At 41.1% G+C, this 19,152-nt stretch overlaps 2 protein-coding genes across 4 annotated transcripts; one reads left to right on the top strand and one right to left on the bottom strand.

Annotated features, from left to right (window-relative positions):
* Window positions 1-2,478: 2,478 nt before the first annotated feature.
* On the bottom strand, window positions 2,479-9,752 carry ints9 (integrator complex subunit 9). 3 transcript variants are annotated; one of them, XM_038968731.1, is made up of 16 exons: window positions 9,645-9,752; window positions 8,663-8,790; window positions 8,163-8,223; window positions 8,003-8,065; window positions 7,720-7,859; window positions 7,337-7,423; window positions 6,328-6,448; window positions 5,992-6,238; window positions 5,619-5,799; window positions 5,320-5,380; window positions 4,949-5,120; window positions 4,587-4,711; window positions 4,225-4,392; window positions 3,918-4,016; window positions 3,644-3,781; window positions 2,479-2,934 (listed from the first exon to the last, which is right to left on the bottom strand). In XM_038968731.1, the coding sequence occupies exons 2-16, from the start codon at window positions 8,725-8,727 to the stop codon at window positions 2,758-2,760; spliced, it is 1,905 nt and encodes a 634-aa protein (XP_038824659.1). In that variant the 5' UTR covers window positions 8,728-8,790; window positions 9,645-9,752; the 3' UTR covers window positions 2,479-2,757. The 3 variants fall into 3 exon arrangements, with proteins under 3 accessions (XP_038824659.1, XP_038824660.1, XP_038824658.1); XM_038968732.1 differs by lacking the exon at window positions 9,645-9,752 and adding an exon at window positions 9,138-9,436 and having other exon boundaries at window positions 8,663-8,806; XM_038968730.1 differs by lacking the exon at window positions 9,645-9,752 and adding an exon at window positions 9,138-9,436.
* Window positions 9,753-10,181: 429 nt separating this feature from the next.
* Window positions 10,182-19,107, top strand: LOC120024491 (platelet-activating factor acetylhydrolase-like). The gene is made up of 11 exons (XM_038968749.1): window positions 10,182-10,289; window positions 10,465-10,598; window positions 11,507-11,657; window positions 11,861-11,954; window positions 12,979-13,047; window positions 13,560-13,740; window positions 13,971-14,084; window positions 14,535-14,626; window positions 16,721-16,900; window positions 17,392-17,540; window positions 18,298-19,107. The coding sequence occupies exons 2-11, from the start codon at window positions 10,497-10,499 to the stop codon at window positions 18,387-18,389; spliced, it is 1,224 nt and encodes a 407-aa protein (XP_038824677.1). The 5' UTR covers window positions 10,182-10,289; window positions 10,465-10,496; the 3' UTR covers window positions 18,390-19,107.
* Window positions 19,108-19,152: the final 45 nt, after the last annotated feature.

Here is a 19,152-nt window from a genome sequence, read left to right as displayed (position 1 = left end):
ATTCCTGATTTGGATTATGTTGCACTCTCGGGTGCATTTAAGGCTATGGGTAAAGTATTTTGTAGTTGGTTTACATCAGTCTACTGTTCTTGTAACAATTGCTTATCATTTTGTTGCCAGAGGCGCTGGTTGTTGCTTTAGGGATCTCTGAGCCCTGCCTGTAACATGATCTAGCCTAAGGGAAATACTTGAGACTATATGGCCTATCCCTCCACCTGCTCTCTCAGTATACAGTTGAAGTCAGAAGTTTACATACACTTAGGTTGGAGTCATTACAACTCATTTTTCAACCACTCCACAAATGTCTTGTCAACAAACTATAGTTTTGGCAAGTCGGTTAGGACATCTACTTTGTAAAATGACAAGTAATTTTTCCAACACTTGTTTACAGATTATTTCACTTAATCACAATTCCAGTGGGTCAGAAGTTTACATACACTAAGTTGACTGACTTTAAACAGCTTGAAAATTCCAGAAAATTGTCATGGCTTTAGAAGCTTCTGATAGGCTAATTGACATAATTTGAGTCAATTGGAGGTTTACCTGTGTATGTATTTCAAGGCCTACCTTCAAACTCTGCCTCTTTGCTTGACATCATGGGAAAATCAAAACAAATCAGCCAAGACCTCAGAAAAAAAATTGTAGACCTCCAGAAGTCTGGTTCATCCTTGGGAGCAATTTCCAAACTCCTGAAGGTACCACGTTCATCTGTACAAACAATAGCATAAACACCATGGGAAAACGCAGCCGTCATACCGCTCAGGAATGAGACGCGTTCTGTCTCCTAGAGATGAACGTACTTTGGTGCAAAAAGTGCAAATCAATCCCAGAACAACAGCAAAGGACCTTGTGAAGATGCTGGAGGAAACAGGTACAAAAGTATCTATATCCACAGTAAAATGAGTCCCATATTGACATACCCTGAAAGGCCACTCAGCAAGGAAGAAGCCACTGCTCCAAAACCGCCATTAAAAAAGACAGACTATTTGGTTTGGAACTGCACATGGGAACAAAGATCGTACTTTTTGGAGAAATGTCCTCTGGTCTGATGAAACAAAAATATAACTGTTTGGCCATAATCACCATCGTTCTTTTTCCTCCAAACATGGGGAGGCTTGCAAGCCGAAGAACAACATCCCAACCGTGAAGCACGGGGGTGGCAGCATCATGTGGGGGTGCTTTGCTGCAAGAGGGACTGGTGCACTTCACAAAATAGATGGCATCATGAGGTTGGAAAATTGTGGATATATTGAAGCAACATCTCAAGACATCAGTCAGGAAGTTAAAGCTTGGTCGCAAATGGGTCTTCCAAATGGACAATGACCCCAAGCATACTTCCAAAGTTGTGGCAAAATGGCTTAAGGACAACAAAGTCAAGGTATTGGAGTGGCCATCACAAAGCCCTGACCTCAATCCCATAGAACATTTTTGGGCAAAACTGAAAAAGCGTGTGCGAGCAAGGAGGCCTAACAATCCTGACTCAGTTACACCAGCTCTGTCAGTAGGAATGGGCCAAAATTCACCCAACTTATTGTGGGAAGCTTGTGGAAGGCTACCTGAAATGAATGACCCAAGTTAAACAATTTAAAGTCAATGCTACCAAATACTAATTGAGTGTATGTAAACTTCTGACCCACTGGGAATGTGATGAAAGAAATAAACACTGAAATAAATCACTATTATTCTGACATTTCACAGTAAAATAAAGTGGTGATCCTAACTGACCTAAAACAGGGAATTTGTACTAGGATTAAATGTCAGGAATTGTGAAAAACTGAGTTTAAATGTATTTGGCTAAGGTGTATGTAAACGTCTGACTTCAACTGTATTTTGTAACCTAAAAGCTGGTTCTATAGTTTGTTTCCACACTGAGGTTTATCAGCTCAGTCCTGTTAGGGGAACATCAAAATCCTGACAACTAAAATAAACAAACTCTTCTGTTCTAATTGGCCTTACTCCAGTCCCGAGCCAAAACCTGACTACAGATCCCTTCACTGAAAAAAATGTGGACTTGGTCATGTCACGAGAGTTTAAGCTATAACAATTATTTTCCCTGTAAATTGTGAAATCTAATCATGCATAATGGAGGGTTGAGCTGTCCTGTCTTAAAGTATTTGGCAGTGATGTACTTTGACTAAATGGAGCCTATCCTAGTATTGTACTCTATCAGCATGATCAACCTGTTTTTCATGACCTCCAAGTGACAGTATTGAGGAACTGCAGTTTATGAAATAAGGAATTCTACCAAATGGCGTCTGTAAAGCACTGTCACACCCTCCTGTGGAATCGGAGGAATTTTCACTTCCTCCTTGGTGGAGAGAGGACAATTGACTTCTCACTGTTTGTTACTTTACCCTGAAAAGACTCAAATGAAAGTGTATTTGCTAGTGAAAACAGGACCCTTCAGAACTGATTCTAATATTGGTCCTGGACATTTGTGTGTGGGATGATTCTTTTGAATCAATAAAAGTTACTAACTTTTTCCTTAATGTATTTTATAAAAGTACACCCTGCTTACATACAAAACAAACAACAATGACATCACCAGCTGAACAGAGGAGACAAGCCGAGAAAGCGCATGTTTGAGATTGACTACATAGCAGTTGGTGACTAGACGGACTGATCTACCAATTATAATAAGTAGCCATTTAGAATGCCAGATTTGTAGAACAGTCCGTCTGCAGCTGCCAACTGCAATGTAACACTCAAACGCGCACATTGAGGAAAATCGGTGAGGTTGAAGTTAGGGGGTAAAGGTCAGAGTTTCATGAGGAAGCGCAGCACCAGGTCCCTGAGAGCGGTGCGGAGTGGCTCGTTGTCGTCACACACAATGTGTGTCCCGTCCTCCTCCAGCTGGATCAGGGTGTCCTCGGCCTGCAGGTGCAGAATGTGGCCGTCTGCTGTCTCCTCTACCTTGACCTCTGTGATACCGTGCTGGGAAGGAAGAAGACAGCTGAGCCTAAATGGGTGCATATATGAAGACACCGAAGTGTAAGGCAGAAGCTCTCCTGAGCCAATTGGTAGCTTGGAGGGAGAGCTATCACCATACTGTTTACATGAACCCTGTCTCTTAAGATATGCTGATGCCAAAGGAATAGGGGAAAAGGCATACACATATGTAATCAGTGTCCAACGCTTTGAAGGTGTCCCTCTCACCCAATGAGAGATAAATATATACATAAATAAATGGACACATCTACTGATCACGTGACATTATTTATTCTTATGTTTAGACTCAATAGCGCATTGAAGCCAAATTAAGTCGGATAAGATGGCATCTCATGGCAGAAATAATATGCGCAGTTCCAGGAAGTGATGTTGCAGGCTAGCTCAGTGCGGCCCCCTCTCATTGAGTAACTCAAGTTGAAGTCCGACCAGGGTACTGCAGGCTGCCATTAGCAACTAAATTATCCTTATAACCTCTGTGTTCGATTCTAAAATAATCAGTTCAACGACATACATCTGGTGTATTAGAAGCAACTACTGGTACCGTGATTGTCTTTATTTACATGAAGATTGCCATTTTTCCATTCACTATAATGGGGGGGCCCTGTTTTCTGCAACCAATGACTGCAGTACTGCGGTCGGCCTTTAACCTCCATGGCTTCAATAAGAGGGGGCAGTCGTTCTCCCCTGTTCTCACCTTGTGTAGCATGGCTAAGAAGGCTTCCAGGGGTACAGCTCCACTGAGCAGGGGTTTGGGGGCCAGCACTTCTGGGGGTTCCTCTACTACACGCTTCCTCTTCTTACTGGGGGGCAGCGGAGGGGGCTTGGGGACTGGCTGGTAGCACACAGACAAGATAATTAGTGGTGTAAACATCACAGCTTTGCTGCTGACACTAATGAATTTTCCTTTCTGGGCAATTTACTTATTCAACACATAATTACGCACACACAAAACCTACACTCACACTGACCTGCAGCGTATGCTTGTTATCCTTGGACTGCAGAACTGCGGACACAGTTGCTACAGAGATGCCAGGTTTGATCTCAGAGGGCACTAGGGATTTGGCCAGCTACAGAGGGACAAGAGGTAGGGGTTTAGAGACTGTTAGAAAAAAAACTAAACAACACCCTAATGTTCCATTTAGTGCACACTACTTTTGGCCAGAAGGGGTTTATATATTGCTAGCCCCGATTTCCAGGCTTCTTCAAAACAGCAGAGTGATGAACGAGACTTGGGAGTATAGAAACGCCAGACAAGTGTGTTGCAACAGGCCCTACCTCTGGCAGCAGCTGGATGCGTTCCCAGCGGCGTCTGAAGGGCAGGCCCAGCACAGAGCAGCGGCGATAGGGCATGGGAGGGGGCTGCAGCTCCAGCATCAAGTCTGAGCGGTGGGACTGGGCTGGTGGGGGCTGGGTGTACTGCTCTGGACACACCACATGGAGAGGCTGGGAGGGGAGGTTATGTGCAAAAAGGTAGAAGAACGTGTCCAAGGTGAAAAAAAGGAACATTGCATTACATTATACATGTATAATTGTGGTTGATTTGAACAAACTCAGTATCTCCTCACTTTCATTTTGAACTCAATATAGATTCATTCACTTAAAAAAAAAGACTTCCAGATATTGAGTGAATTGAGTACCTGGACCTCCTTGAGCAGCTTGGAGACCTGGTGGAAGTTGAGGCGAGTGTCAATGGGACAGTACACACACTTCATGGCTAGGGGCTGGTACGGGGCTAACGCATCCAGGTAGGAGAAGTCTGGTTCTATGGGAGTAAGAGAACCATTTCAACAGTTAATTTATTAGACCACATATTTTAGGCACCTTGGGACCACGGAATCTGGCGTTTTTGTTTTATATAGTCTACTAATTATATTTCTTATGGACCACAAAGCTTTAGGGGCAGGTCAAGTCTCTTGTGACAGACTAGCTAGCTAGCACAGGATTAGGGACATGGTACCATGGCTGGCAACTTGCCATGTTCTGGTACAGTTGTACTCACCAGTGAAGATTATAGTGTTGAGGCTGGATTTGCCCCACAGTTCCATGAAGTGTACCACGTCCCCGAAGCGAAGAGACGGGTGTCCGGTGAACACCACACACGGTTGCCGGAACTCACTGCTGAAGTCGCCATGGATACTGGGGTAGTGCTTCAACTTGTTCGTCTGAATCAGCTGAAACATATATAGACACAAGTGTCAGAGATAGGCCAACATACAGCTATAGCTAAATTGTAAAGAACATTTTGGTTAAAATGTATAAAGTTATGATAGATTGAGTAAGTCAAAGATGCAAATGAAATGCATGGTGCAATGTAATTTCATATGGCAGCAACTCTCTTTAAAACGAATGAATTTAAAGACAGAGCCTTACCTCTGCGTGAGGGAAAGGAGGTTCTGGAAGGTAGACCTTGGACTGCTTATTGTGACAAAGCCTGTTGGATGTGTAGGGAGAGGGGAAAAGACATCTCCAGGGGCAAGTTAGCTACCAACAGTCATTTTCTATTTAACCCAGGTTAACCTGTTTTACAGGTTTGTCTTATTGAGATTTTTTTATTTTTTATATTTTTTATTACAAGAAAGAAATGGCAAAGTGAAATCTACAGACAGCTCAAAAAGCACTGGTCATAGAATGTGCTAGAAGAATTTGAATTCTATGGCTCTGGAACTCACCACTCTGCGAAGATCTGTGAGAACTCCAGAGAGCTGTTGGCGACGGGAGAGATGAAGTAGAAGGGGGTGGAGCCTAGATTGGCGTTCTCTATGAACTGGTAAAGACACTCCAGGAGATCATAGATCACCCCCGAGGAATAGCATGGCACCAGCACGTTGCCACCCGCACGGATCGTCATGGCTACAAGCACAACAGACAGTTTGGTCCGACACAACGTCATAGGTCAACCTGTAGTTAGCTTTCTGTGTACCTGTCTAAAAGCAAATATTAGCTAATTGTACTGTTGATGGAGCAATGGGCACTGATGAAAGCCAATGACCATAGGAGTTGGCAAGACAGTACAAACAGACCTGGGAACAGGACACCACATACCTAGGTTACTGCAGAAGTCCCCTAGCATGCCATCTGGGTTGGCGGTTGGCATCTGTGTGAGGCCCGTCAGAATCAGAACGTCACTGTTCTTTAGGGAGCTCTGATCCATGGGCTGTGGATGTGTGGTGAGGAGGGAGGAGCCAGAGACGTATGAAACCTTCTCATAATGTGATTGGATGATCCAGTTAGAGCTACCCAATGAGTAACCAGAGCTCAGGGGAGTGACCTGCACGGCGCCAAACAGCTCCTGGAGAGAGAAATTATAAAAGTTAGCTTAAGTTATTAGGTGAATTAGTGTGTGTGTTTGAATTATAGTGCACAAGACGGATCTCTTACCACTTTCTGCGAGTAGCCCACGAGCTGCACCTTGCTGAGAGCAGAGTTGACATCCTGCATACTGTAGCATCTCTTCCAAGTCGACACTTCAACAGCATCCTTCAGCGGGCCAGGGAGCAGCCTAAACAGACATTCAGTCTCTATATCAAGGGTCTTTAATATTTTCTTGCCCAGGGACCCCCATCATCTTAGCAAATAAGGGCAAGTAATCAACATTTTAAAATGAATAGATTTGGTAGATAGTTTCATTATTTTGACCTCCCCACATTATAATTAGAAGAAATGTAAACTCTAACATACCGTTCTAGCTAACAGGCTAACTCCAAACTAGAGAAGTACATTTCCTGAAGAAAATTTGTTTTTGCTAGGTTTAAAAAAAAGTATTTATGATATTGAAATAAGTTGTGTAGTGGTAGTGACTGCTTAAGTAATGGTAGGGACTGGTTATTCCTGGAAAAGTAGTTAGATGGAGAAATGTATTGACTGACTGACTGGCTAATTGATTGGATAGGATAGCCTGAACATGTGAAAGCTGGTTTGGTGTCTCTAGCTTGAACGGTTTAAAATGTAATGGCTAAACTCGTCAAATGTGAGCATGTCATTTATTTTAGAATGCATTGTTTTGAATTATAATGACAACACTGGCGCGTTGTCCGCTTTGACACCTCGCTCATTTAGAACGCTTCTCTATTTTTGCGTTCTATCGATGGCGCTGTATCACACAAAACAAAAAAAGGTTATTATTCACCTTTCAAGTTCATTTGAATTGGAAGAGGTAGCTATGGGTTGAGGCTTTACCATGCATGCTAAATTAGACCAATTCGTCCACTTAAGGAAACACAACATTGCTATCAGCAAAGATGATTGAAGAATTGGCCTATCCTGCTAGTGTAACCGGTGTCATGAAAAGAGTGTGCTCTCAGTTTATGAATTACATGTATATCATAAATTGACATATCCTAAACTAATACATGGAGGGCATTGGTCAGGCCTGTCACCAAGCCCATACCTTTGTATTTCCTTATACTTCCAGCAGGTAGCAGACTGGGCCTTGGGAACTCTCTCCATGAAGTTTACCAGCTCCTCCATCAGAAGTCTGAGGGCAGATAGGTAGAATCAGCTGGTGATATCCAAGATCCCCTTGACATTTTTTCTGGAATGTTGCCATTCTAATGATTCTAGAATGTGATTCTAAAAAGTGAATTGCTAGAATCACATTCTAGAATCACTAAATTTTTCTGCAATGTTGCCAACAAGTCTTTACATTCCCTGTGTTGCCAATCCTAGTGATTCTAGAATGTGATTTGCCATTTTTCTGAAATTGTTGCCAATTCTAGAATGTGATTCTAGAATGTGACAGATGAATCTAGTCACGGCAGTCACCCTCCCTACCTGCCGATCTGTAGCGTTGGTTCTGTGGCGTACACAGTCCCAGTGAAGCCTGTGTGCTCGGTGATGTAAGGCAGGGCCATCATACAGTGGTAGTTGGAGATCAAGATGACATCTATGGTGGACAGGTCCAACAGCTCTTTCTGAGTGAGGAAGATGGACAAAGACACGATAAGTAAGACTACCACATTAACATGGGATGATGTTACCCACAGTGAATTATGAAGTGCCCAGGATAATTTTATTTACAGGTTGAAGGTCTGAATTATATCCAGGTTTACATTACCTCAGGGAGACAGAACTCTGGCTGTGAGTCTACAAAGACACGACCTGCACACTCTTTCAGCTCCTGAAGGTAAACATGTGTGGAGGAATGTTGGTCAACTCAAATTATGAATAAATCCATAGTAGATGAAATAGGCATGAAACAAAATGTGACCTCACACCTTCTCAAGGTTTATTGTGCCATCTTTAGACACCCATCCAGGGAGCTTGGAAAGCCTTGGGCTGGAAAAGAGAGAGGGTACTCTATCATCACAGCATGGCAGATGTAGGGGCAAATATGGCTTAATGGTAAATGTCTTTGTAATGTTAACCTAAGGGATTATTTTGGAGGGGAAGATGTAGCCTCGTTGAGAACCAGGCTTCCATAAATGGGAGTCGTGACAACAACGTGGTTTTCGAGGTATGCAATGCAAGACCACCCCAATGCTAACTGCTTTGTGGCCGATGTACAGCAGCACTGTTGTGAACCACAGGCGGCTGCTGAGAGGACGGTTCATAATAATGTCCGGAACGTAGAGAATAGACATGAACATAAACCATATGTTTGATGTATGTATTTGATACCATTCCACTAACTCCGCTCCAGCCATTAGCACAAGCCCATTCTCCCAAATGAAGGTGCCACCAGCCTCCTGTGTTGTGAACATCACTTTAGTCTCACCTGTGCACCAGAGGCAGTGGTAGAAACTGCAGGACAGAGGTAGTGTCCAGCCCACAGTCCAACATGATGGTGGTGGATTTGAATTTGAGGACATTGCAAGGCAGGGTGGGGTGACCTGACAGACAGTACTGAAAGAAAGAGATGCTACGCACATGTTATCTCTCAACAGGCATGATAGCTAAGTTAGCTAGAACAACAACAATAGCAACTTGCATAGCAAATGCAAAAGAAAAACGGTCTTGTCAATAATTGGTTGCTGGCTTGTCAGTGTTCAAAAACGTGCAAATGTGTGATAACTAATTGCAGTACGTTAACTGTTAGCAAGGTAACGTTAACATGCTAGTCATGGCAAACAAAAAGAGCTACCGGTAATTGGCTAACCAGCTAGCCTAGCCAAGTAGCCATATCAACTGCATTAGCATACAAAATATAGTGCATGTTAATGGTAAATTCTCCTCATGTTGGATCAACTCACCAACTTCATCTTTATCGATTATAATGTAGACAAATGAAGTCTATCTAAAGCATTGTGGACAATTCTTACTTTTGGACTACCGCTTTGTTGAAAACATAAATTGTTGAATTTACCACCCCCTACAGTTGTGGAGTACCAAGTGTCCTTGCATGAAAGAGTTCCTCATTGACCTGTACACTATTGGGAGATAGTGGCTATGCATATTCATGCCATGAGGCTAGTAGCGTAGCATCTCTCTCCATTGAATACAGACGGTTGACGTCTACAACCCTCATTCAATATTCAAAAATTGATTACAATAATGAGATGTATCCACCAATCCAAAGAAATAACAGGCGGAAGCTAAACAGCCCGCTGTGCCGCTTTGTAGTCAATGACTCCCATTGTTAGGGGAGAGACATGTATTTTGACAGTATATCCATAATCTTTGGATAAACGCGAAATTAGTTAGCTAACGTTACATTAATTCCATGATGGAACGCAAATAATCTCAAACAGATTGCCTACCTACACACACATATTACTACATAGAAGCCATGCAGAGAGAGACGCCAAGACCGTGCCCTGTAGCTGTCAGTCTGTAGATAGCAAATGCTAACACTAAACAACTATCTACGTCAGTCGGTGGACCACTTTTAATAACAGATAGAACAAAGAGACAGATATTTCGCTGGATGTAAAATGTGAAGCATCCGCTTGGCGTTTCCACTCACTACTAAATATGGTAGGGTAATGGCGTGCAGTTGGAAAATATGGAACGAGATTTATTTTGACCGAAATTCGGCAAATTTTCTCATCGATGAAACATTTGATCTCAATACAGTTTTCTGTTTCCAAAACTAAAATCTGTTACGAAAAGAATGGACTAGGATTTGTAGACTTTAGCCTTTGCAAAAAGAAAATTGTAATCGCGTTACCGAGTTATTGCGCACGCGCACTTCAGAGTAGGCGTTACCTAACGGACATATGCAGATCTTTGCTAGAAACGCCAATAGGATCTCGCAGGCTCGTGCTTGGCTCTGCCCACTATGACTCATTTGTTCACATTGGAAACGACAAGCGGTGGCCTGTCTTGGTTTACTTATAAAATATTTGACTTCATTGTCCCAACCAATGTTCCCGATTTGTTCCCAACGAAAAACTGCTGCAACGGTAGCTATATCTAACTAACTTTATCAGCTACTAGCCAACCTAGCAACTGAGGTCGATTTAGCTAATGATGGACTCTTATAGCTTCGATGCAACCAATAGTTTTTACATTGTACTAACTCTCTTGGTTGCATCAAAGCTAGCTGACTCGGTCTAATGTGTTTACTTCCTTTGACAGATCTGAGGTGCAAGTTGAGTCTATTCGCAGGAATGGGAAATTCAAACTCCTGTAGTAACAATCTAGGGATCCCCCCAGCAAAAGGGCCCAATGCCGTGGGATGTTCAGATTTCATGATGGATCACTCTGTAAAGGTAATCAGTGTTGTTTTCATTTTCCTAAATGCAAAACTAACTGGTAACAACAACTGAAGCTGTCGGTCTGGTCTCATAGACTAGACGTAACATAGTAAACGTAAATCCGTGACACTGAAATTAGTATGACATGTTAACTTTGGTATGGTTACATAAGATACAAGGTTACTTAATAAGGCATTAAGGTAAAAACGAAAGGGGGGTGGATGGTTTCTTGTTTGATTCTTATCATGGACAACTTTAGCATTTGAGCTAATTAGCAACTTTTCTACTTTTTTTTGTTGCTTCTTTGCTTCTTTGCTACTTATCATGTAATGCTTACACATCCCAAAGGGAAAAAAAGTATTTTTTTTACTGTTATTTTCACTGTCATTTTACTTTTTATTTTTTATTTCTTTACTTATCTATTGTTTACCTAATACCTGTTTTTTACTTAAACATTACACTGTTGGTTAGGGCTTTTAAGTAAGCATTTCACTGTAAGGAGTTGTATTCGGCGCACGTGACAAATAAACTTAGATTTGATTCCCCTAATCTGAACCCTTTTAGCTAACCATAACCCTTTAACCTAACTCCTAACCTTAACCCCTAGAGCTAGCAAACGTTAGTGTTAGCCACCTAGCTAATGTGAGCCGCAACAAATTGGAATTCGTAACATATCATACGTTTGTACAGTCGTAACTTATTGTACATTTTGGAAATTCCTAACATTGTATTAATTTAATTTGGAACTTTGTACAAATTGCAATTCATAACATATACGAAATGGATGATGGAAATCTACAAATTAATACAGACTATATGAAACATCATACCAAATGAGTGATCATACTAAATGGAGTGTCTCGGATTCACCTACAGAATAATAGGAAATGTTCTGAGACCATGCTGAAACTGTCTGTCACTAGGGTACCTTCTTTCGGCTATACTATCCATGTGTAGCACACGAGGATGCTGAAAAACCAGACTGGATCCCAAGCAAAGAATATTTCTATGGGCTTGCAGACTTCATGAATATCAACAGAGGCCTGAGTGAACTGATTTCTAATTACCTCTTTGGTAAATATATTTATTCTATGATAAATTACCATTTAGTTTATTTTAGCTATAGTGATCCTGGAACATATCGTACAACTCATGTAGGCTAGATGTACCATGTTTTATGCAGTACCATGTTTTATGCAGTGTAAAGTATGTTATTCGATCACTCACAAACTGTATTTGAGTTGTTATAACATGTTTTTTTTGTTTTTTTTGTAAAGGATCTTTTAAGATACCTGCTGCCATGAATGCCCCATATAAACAGAATGGGAAGTGTCCAGTAGTTGTCTTCTCTCATGGACTTGGAGCTTTCAGGTACAGACAGAAGTTACCATTTAATTGTTCATATTACATGTACAGTGCCTTCAGAAAGTATTCTCACCCCTTGACTGTATCCACATTTTATTGTGTTACACAGTGGTGTAAAGTACTGAAGTAAAAATACTTTAAGGTACTACTTCAGTAGTTTTTTGGGGTATCTGTACTTTACTATTTATATTTTTGACAACTTTTACTTACACTTCCTAAAGAAAATATTGTACTTTTTACTCCATACATTTTCCCTGACAACCCAAAGTACTCTTTTATATTTTGAATGCTTAGCAGGACAGGGAAATTGCAAAATTGACACACTTGTCAAGAGAACATATGGTCATCCCTACTGCCTCTGATCTGGCAGACTCACTTAACACAAATGCATCTTTTGTAAATAATGTCTGAGTGTTGGAGTGTGCCCCTGGCTATCTTAAAATTTTTAAAACAAGAAAATGGTGCCGTCTGCTTTGCTTAATATAAGAAATTTGAAATTATTTATACTTGTATTTCTACTTTTGATACTTAATTATATTTTAGCAATTACATTTACTTTTGATACTTAATATTGCCAAAATAGTATATTTTAAACCAAATACTTGTAGTCTTTTACTCAAGTACTATTTTACTGTGTGACCTTCACTTTTTCTTGAGTAACTTTTTATTAGGGTATCTATACTTTTACTCGAGTATGACAATTGGGTACTTTTTCCACCACTGGTGTTACAGCCTGAATTTAAAATGGATTAAATTGAGATTGTGTGTCACTGGTCTACACACAATACTCCATAATGTCAAAGTGGACTTGTGTTTTTTGACACTTTTAAAAATGAAAAGCTGAAATGTCTTGAGTCAATAAGTATTGACCCCCTTTATTACCGACTTGTCCAGTTTAATGCCACTCTGTAACACAACAAAATGTGGAAAAAGTCAAGGGGTGTGAATACTTTCTATAGGCACTGTACATTCTCCACATTATCTTATCTTATAAGGACATTATTTTATGCCTTATGTCTTTTCCCCCCAGAACTTTATATTCAGCCATATGCGCAGAACTGGCCTCACAGGGCTTCATAGTAGCAGCAGTGGAACACAGGTAATCCACATGCTCTTTACACACACTCTCTCCCATTCTCTACACACGCTGTACACAGTCTGTCCACTTCATTCATGAAAAGAGACTTTGAAAAGCGCTCCCGAATCCAATGGACAGAGGAAGGGATGCTCCAGTCTATATTACATTTACTTAAGCTAACAATGACAGAGGACTCTCCATAAATACACAGACCGTCTCCCCCACATAGGCTACAGGCGTAAGCGGCCTGCCTGTTTATCTCAGGGTGGGAGTGGGAAGGATATGCAGACAATGGTACAAATTAGGTCATCACATTTCTATCCGTATGGACTGCTGGGACTATATGGATAACATAATGGCTGTTCTATGGCCTAACCCCATCTGGCATGGGGTTATGGCCTAAAGCCCACCACACTTTACAGGTTAAGCTTTCTGCTGTGAACTTCAGTGTAATTTTTCACATGCCAGCGTTTTTTTAACATGTCAGTATTTGTGCCGCTGAAAGATATTTCTTATTCGTTGTTTTACTCTAGGGATGAATCTGCCGCTGCCACATTCTTCTACCATGGAAAGACTGAAGAGCCCGAGGAGAAACAAGAGGAGTCTCCGCCACTTAAACCCAACCCTGAGGCCCCAGAGAACCTGGTAGAGGAATGGATGTACTACAGATCTCTGAAACCAGGCGAGAGTGAATTCCCCCTCAGGAATAAACAGGTACACATAGTAATATACAGAAATGAATATGTCACACACAATGTAATGTGTAGATTTCGTTATCATCTTGTTTGATCCATTCCTCAGTACCCTACATTTTGAGTGATACATTTGACTTACGAATGTAATACCACTACTGCCGTAACATTGAGGAATATTGTATTTCTCCACATTTGCATTGCCTCCTGTTAGGAAGACAAATGACATTTTGAAATTGACTGTCTTTCTAGGTGAAACAGAGAGCCGATGAATGCATAAAGGCTTTGGATATACTCATCCAAATCAACTCGGGCAAGAAGGTGGAGAACGTGCTTGGGACAGAGTTTGACTGGATGACTTTGGCGGTGACTATTTTATGTCTGAAATGGAACAATCAGCGACCAGCAACTCTTTAACCTTTTGTGTTCTCTGCTGTTGTGAATGGCTAAATACACTGCCTTTAGATAACGCTCAGCTTATTCACGACACACCAAGTTAAACTCTTTATAACCCCTTTTTTTTTGTAGAAGAGACAAAATAAGCAAGGCCACCTGTTTTCATCAGTTAAATTATAGATTTTAAAGGGATATTCTTCCACCTAACAGTTTTTGATAGCTGTTTTGACATTCCTCCACATTGGATAATAAACAGGCCTTAAGAGTTGTGCATGAACAATCGATTAGTATTCAGGTAACTTGTGTAAAAACTTGTAGTACGATTACTTGTCTTCTGTTTGAATCATACCCTGGCATTTCAATCATATCCTATGATCCTGGTAATGAATGACATCACCCTGTATCTTCCCTTTTTCCCAGAACTCTATGGACTTGTGCCGGATAGCAGTGATGGGCCATTCTTTCGGTGGAGCAACAGTGATCGAAGCACTCAGTAAAGAGATCAACTTCAAGTAAGAGCTATCCTTCTCAATTTAGTCACATTTAAACAGTCGTTTCAGTTTTCAAATGTAGATTACGTTTCTCTCTCGACAAAAGTCTAATCAAAAGTAATCAAGTGGCACATTTAAGATCTGGTTTCGATGGTTGGCTGGAACGTGGTGCTTTAACACCAGAGTTGTGAGTTTGATTCCCCCATGGTTCCATATTGTAAACTGAAAATATACAGTGTCACTTTGGATAGACATGCCTACTAAATCAGTGTTTCTCAGTGTGATGTTGCAGACCAGTCCTTTAGATGGTTGGCTTATACCAATAAGTCTGTTTTTCAAGTGCTGTGTGTTTTAAATATATTTCTGCACTATGAGGTTGGAATAATACTGTGAACTTGTGAAAATGATGCTCTTTTAGTGTAGAGCTGTTTGAAAAGACTACCTGAAATATCAGCCTGTTTTGATGGGATGGAGTTTTGGCCTGCTGACATCACCAGGCGGTATATTAGTTAAATGACCAATAAGAAAGAAAGGGTTCCAACCTTTTCTGCCAATAACAGCCAGTTTTCAGTTTCCCACTCAGTCCTAGTTAAATTCTTGCTTGAGAAATTGGTCTTTGCTGAGAAGCAATTTGTTTCTTTTTTACCATTTTTTTTATTTTAAACAGTCAAAGCAAGGTACTTAATTGTTACCCAGAAATGATTTGGTATTGAGATTAAAACAGCTGCATTGGACCGTTACCCTAACACCTAGCGACCTTGTCAAGAGGTTCGGATCTCTTAGCTATCCCCCAAACTCACAATAATATTATTTGTACACTGAAAAAAAATAAACGCAACATGCAACAATTTCAAAGATTTTACTGAGTTACAGTTCAATTAAAATAAATTCATTAGGCCCTAATCTGGATTTCACATGACTGGGAATACAACATTGCATCTGTTGGTCACAGATCCCTTTAAAAAAAAAAAAAAAATGCAGCGTGACACATATCCTTCGCATAAAGTTGATTAGGCTGTTGATTGTGGCCTGTGGAATGTTGTCCCACTCCTCTTCCATGCCTGTGTGAATTTGCTGAATATTGGCGGGAACTGGAACACGCTGTTGTATACATCGATCCAGAGCATCCCAAACATGCTCAATGGGTAACATGTCTGGTGAGTATGCAGGCCATGGAAGAACTGGGACATTTTCAGCTTCCAATAATTGGGTGTAGATCCTTGCGACATGGAGCCGCCGTACATTATCATGCTGAAACATGGGTGATGGCGGCGGATGAAAGGCATAACAGTCGGCTTCAATCTCAACATGGTATCTCTGTGCATTCAAAATTGCCATGGATAAAATGCAATTATGTTTGTTGTCCGCAGCTTATGCCGGCCCATACCATAACCCCACCGCCACCATGGGGCACTCTGTTCACAAGTTGACATCGGAAAACCGTTCGCCCACAGAAGATGAGCATTTGCCCACAGAAGTTTGTTACGACGCCAAACTGCAATCAGGTCAAGACCCTGGTTAGGACGACAAGCATGCAGATGAGCTTCCCTGATATGGTTTCTGACAGTTAGTGCAGAAATTCTTTGGTTGTGCAAACCTACAGTTTCATCAGCTGTCCTGGCTGGTCTCAGACGATCCCGCAGTTGAAGAAGGCGGATGTGGAGGTTCTGGGCTGGCGTGGTTGCACGTTGTCTGCAGTTCTCAAAAATTAGGTTGGAGATGGCTTGTGGTAGAGAAATGAACATTCAATTTTCTAGGAACAGCTCTGGTGGACATTCCTAGTCTACATGCCAATTGCACGCTCTCTCAACTTGTTGCATTGTGTTGTGTAATAAAACTGCACATTTTAGAGTGGAGTTGTCTCCAGCACAAGGTGCACCTGTGTAATTATCATGCTGTTTTATCAGCTTCTTGATAATCCATCCACTTGACAGGCGTGACATATCTTAGCAAAGCAGAAATGCTCACTAACGGGTATGTAAACAAATTTTATGGGAAAAAAATTGAAAGTGTTTTGTGCGTATGTTACATTTCTGGGATCTTTTATTTTAGCTCATGAAAACAACACTTTACGTTCATATTTTTGTACAGTGTAAATGCTATTGATCTCCTCAGGTGTGGCATTGCCCTGGACGCGTGGATGTTACCCCTGGACGAGGAGATCTACGTCAGGGTAAAGCAGCCCATCTTCTTCATCAACTCTGAGAAGTTCCAGTGGGCTGGGAACATCATGCAAATGAGGAAACTGGTCCCACCTGGCTCCTCCTCCACACAGAGGAAAATGGTCACCATTAAGTACGGAAAGAGTATACATTCATTGTGTCTGAGATGACAATGTGAACGTTTTGTTTTCCACACCGATTTGGTTTAGCTGATCTGTGCACAAAAGACCAAACAAAACAAACGCCATCTCTGAATCCACTCTGGTCTGCTGTCATTTATCTCGTGTCTGGCACTTACAAAACCACTTCCTTAATTGAAACCAGTCTATCATTGCAAAAAAAACTCTTGAGTTGTATATCCTCCTCAAAGGAGGAACTTCTTTTCACAGTCCAACTTCACAGTTCACAATCCAAGAACACACAATTGCCTCTATGTGAGAAGCACATCGATGACATTTGTGTTGTCCTTTTTGCTTCTGTGGCTGACCCTGACTTTGGACTCTGCAGGGTCTGTGTGCGTGCATTTGTTTTTCAGGGAGTTGTGTTAATCGAAAATACATTTCTGTGATCTGAAAATGATAATGGCCACTCAAGTATTCTTCTTCTTCTATTCTCCCACCACAGGGGAACGGTTCACCAGAGCTTCCCAGACTTCACCTTCCTGACAGGCAATTGGATCGGGAAGATCCTGAAGCTGAAAGGAGAAATCAACCCTCAGGTTGCCATCGATCTCTGTAATAAAGCATCGCTAGCATTCCTGCAGCGACATCTAGGTAAGGATCTGTATGGTGTTCATTTGATTTGTAAAGGAGGGTTGCTTCAACAGTTGCCTGGAAACCAGATGTTGAATTGCATTCTCCGTTGGGCAGAAATTAGCGTTTGAAGCAGGAAAGTTTCCTCTCACGACCTCTACAAGCTAGAATGTTTAATGAAATGGTATTTTAACGTACTTTACCGCTTGGTCCATTTGGTGGTATGAATGTGATGCAATATATCCAAAGTATAATTACATCAATTTTCAAACCGCTGGTAGTGCTTTCAGATTTCTATTGCCTGAAGCATGCGCACAATATAAAATACATACACGACACACATATATGAACTTGCCGAGTTCGTGCACGTGTTTACATGGTTCTCGCATGATTCAGGTGATGGAATTCTGAAAGCACAACCATCGCTTTGAAAAGTTGACGCAATTATAATTTCCTGTCGATGTCTCTCATTCCTACTGCCAAAAGGACCAACCGCACAGACAACTGGTAAAGTACGTTAAAATATAATTGTATTCAAAATTCTGGCTTGTAGAGGACGTGAGAGGAAACTTTCCTGATTCAAACTCTCATTTTTGCCCGACAGAAATCAATTTCAGGTTTCCAGGCAGCTTCAACAGGTGCATCAGACATGTTCAAATGTCATTCTGTGTACGGGAGATTCTTTCCTTCTGAAAGTTTGTCCATTTAATAAAACAGGAAGCAAAGTCATATCTTTGTGTGGGTAATGTGTCAATTGTGTTTTGTCTTTGTTTTGCAGGTATGGATAAAGACTTCAATCAATGGGACCATCTAATAGAGGGCAAGGACAACAACCTCATTCCAGGCACCAATGTCAAAGAACTACCTTAGTTCAATTCCATCTAAACTATGCACTTTACACAGAGGGATGTTTGATTTCCAGACAATACCACTAGCTGAACTCAAGGAGCCAGTATTTGTTGCACTGAGCTTTGAAATTGTTTAATCATAGACAAAATGTAAAGTAGATGCAAAGCAATTTCTACTACAGGCTATCTTTACCAGTACCTAATTATGATTGCTTGGCGAGGGTGCATTTCTCCAACTATTGAGAAACTGTTTTTTTGGTTTCATAGTATCTATATAGAGCAGCTAAGAACACAATCTGCTGTACTCAGTATATTTTACATGAACAAAGTTATGGTTGCAGTGTGCTATGTGATTACACCTGTATGGGATATAATTCAAGAGTACGGTTTAGAAATTGTTTGGGATCAAGGAGTCTTAATATAGTTTCAAGATTCCATTTTATAACCCCTAGATGGTTAATGTGATTACGACTTTGATTTATTATTTGGTGTTTATTTAGCATGATTGCACAGAGTACAGATTGAGATCATGTAGCGTAGATACAACAAGAATCGACTAAATTGATTACACTTAGCTCACAAAGGATGAGACGTTTCTTGATTCCTTTGAATCAGATCCATAAATGTGTCGTGTGCCTTAAGTTGAGGACAGAGGGCGCTGTTTTCACTTTGGGGGAAAATCGTGCCCAATTTAAACGGCCTCGTACTCAATTCTTGCTCGTACAATATGCATATTATTATTACTATTGGATAGAAAACACTCTCTAGTTTCTAAAACCGTTTGA

The sequence above is a fragment of the Salvelinus namaycush genome, chromosome 29 (genome assembly GCF_016432855.1).
Source record: "Salvelinus namaycush isolate Seneca chromosome 29, SaNama_1.0, whole genome shotgun sequence".
Classification (NCBI taxonomy): Eukaryota; Metazoa; Chordata; class Actinopteri; order Salmoniformes; family Salmonidae; genus Salvelinus; species Salvelinus namaycush.
The sequence above is the reverse complement of the archived record's forward strand: the minus strand, read 5'-3'. Positions and strand labels throughout refer to the sequence as shown.

What these genes read in the sequence shown, in the direction of transcription:
- LOC120024491 (XM_038968749.1), top strand. Translation starts at nt 10,497, where the DNA reads ATGGGAAATTCAAACTCCTGTAGTAACAATCTAGGGATCCCCCCAGCA. An exon ending in GATTTCTAATTACCTCTTTG is followed by an intron (nt 11,658 to 11,860) that starts GTAAATATATTT and finishes TTTTTTGTAAAG; the next exon opens with GATCTTTTAAGATACCTGCT. An exon ending in ATTCCTGCAGCGACATCTAG is followed by an intron (nt 17,541 to 18,297) that starts GTAAGGATCTGT and finishes TTTGTTTTGCAG; the next exon opens with GTATGGATAAAGACTTCAAT.
- ints9 (XM_038968730.1), bottom strand. An exon ending in GCACAATAAACCTTGAGAAG is followed by an intron (nt 8,066 to 8,162) that starts GTGTGAGGTCAC and finishes GTTTACCTTCAG; the next exon opens with GAGCTGAAAGAGTGTGCAGG. An exon ending in AAGTATAAGGAAATACAAAG is followed by an intron (nt 6,449 to 7,336) that starts GTATGGGCTTGG and finishes ATGTCTGTTTAG; the next exon opens with GCTGCTCCCTGGCCCGCTGA.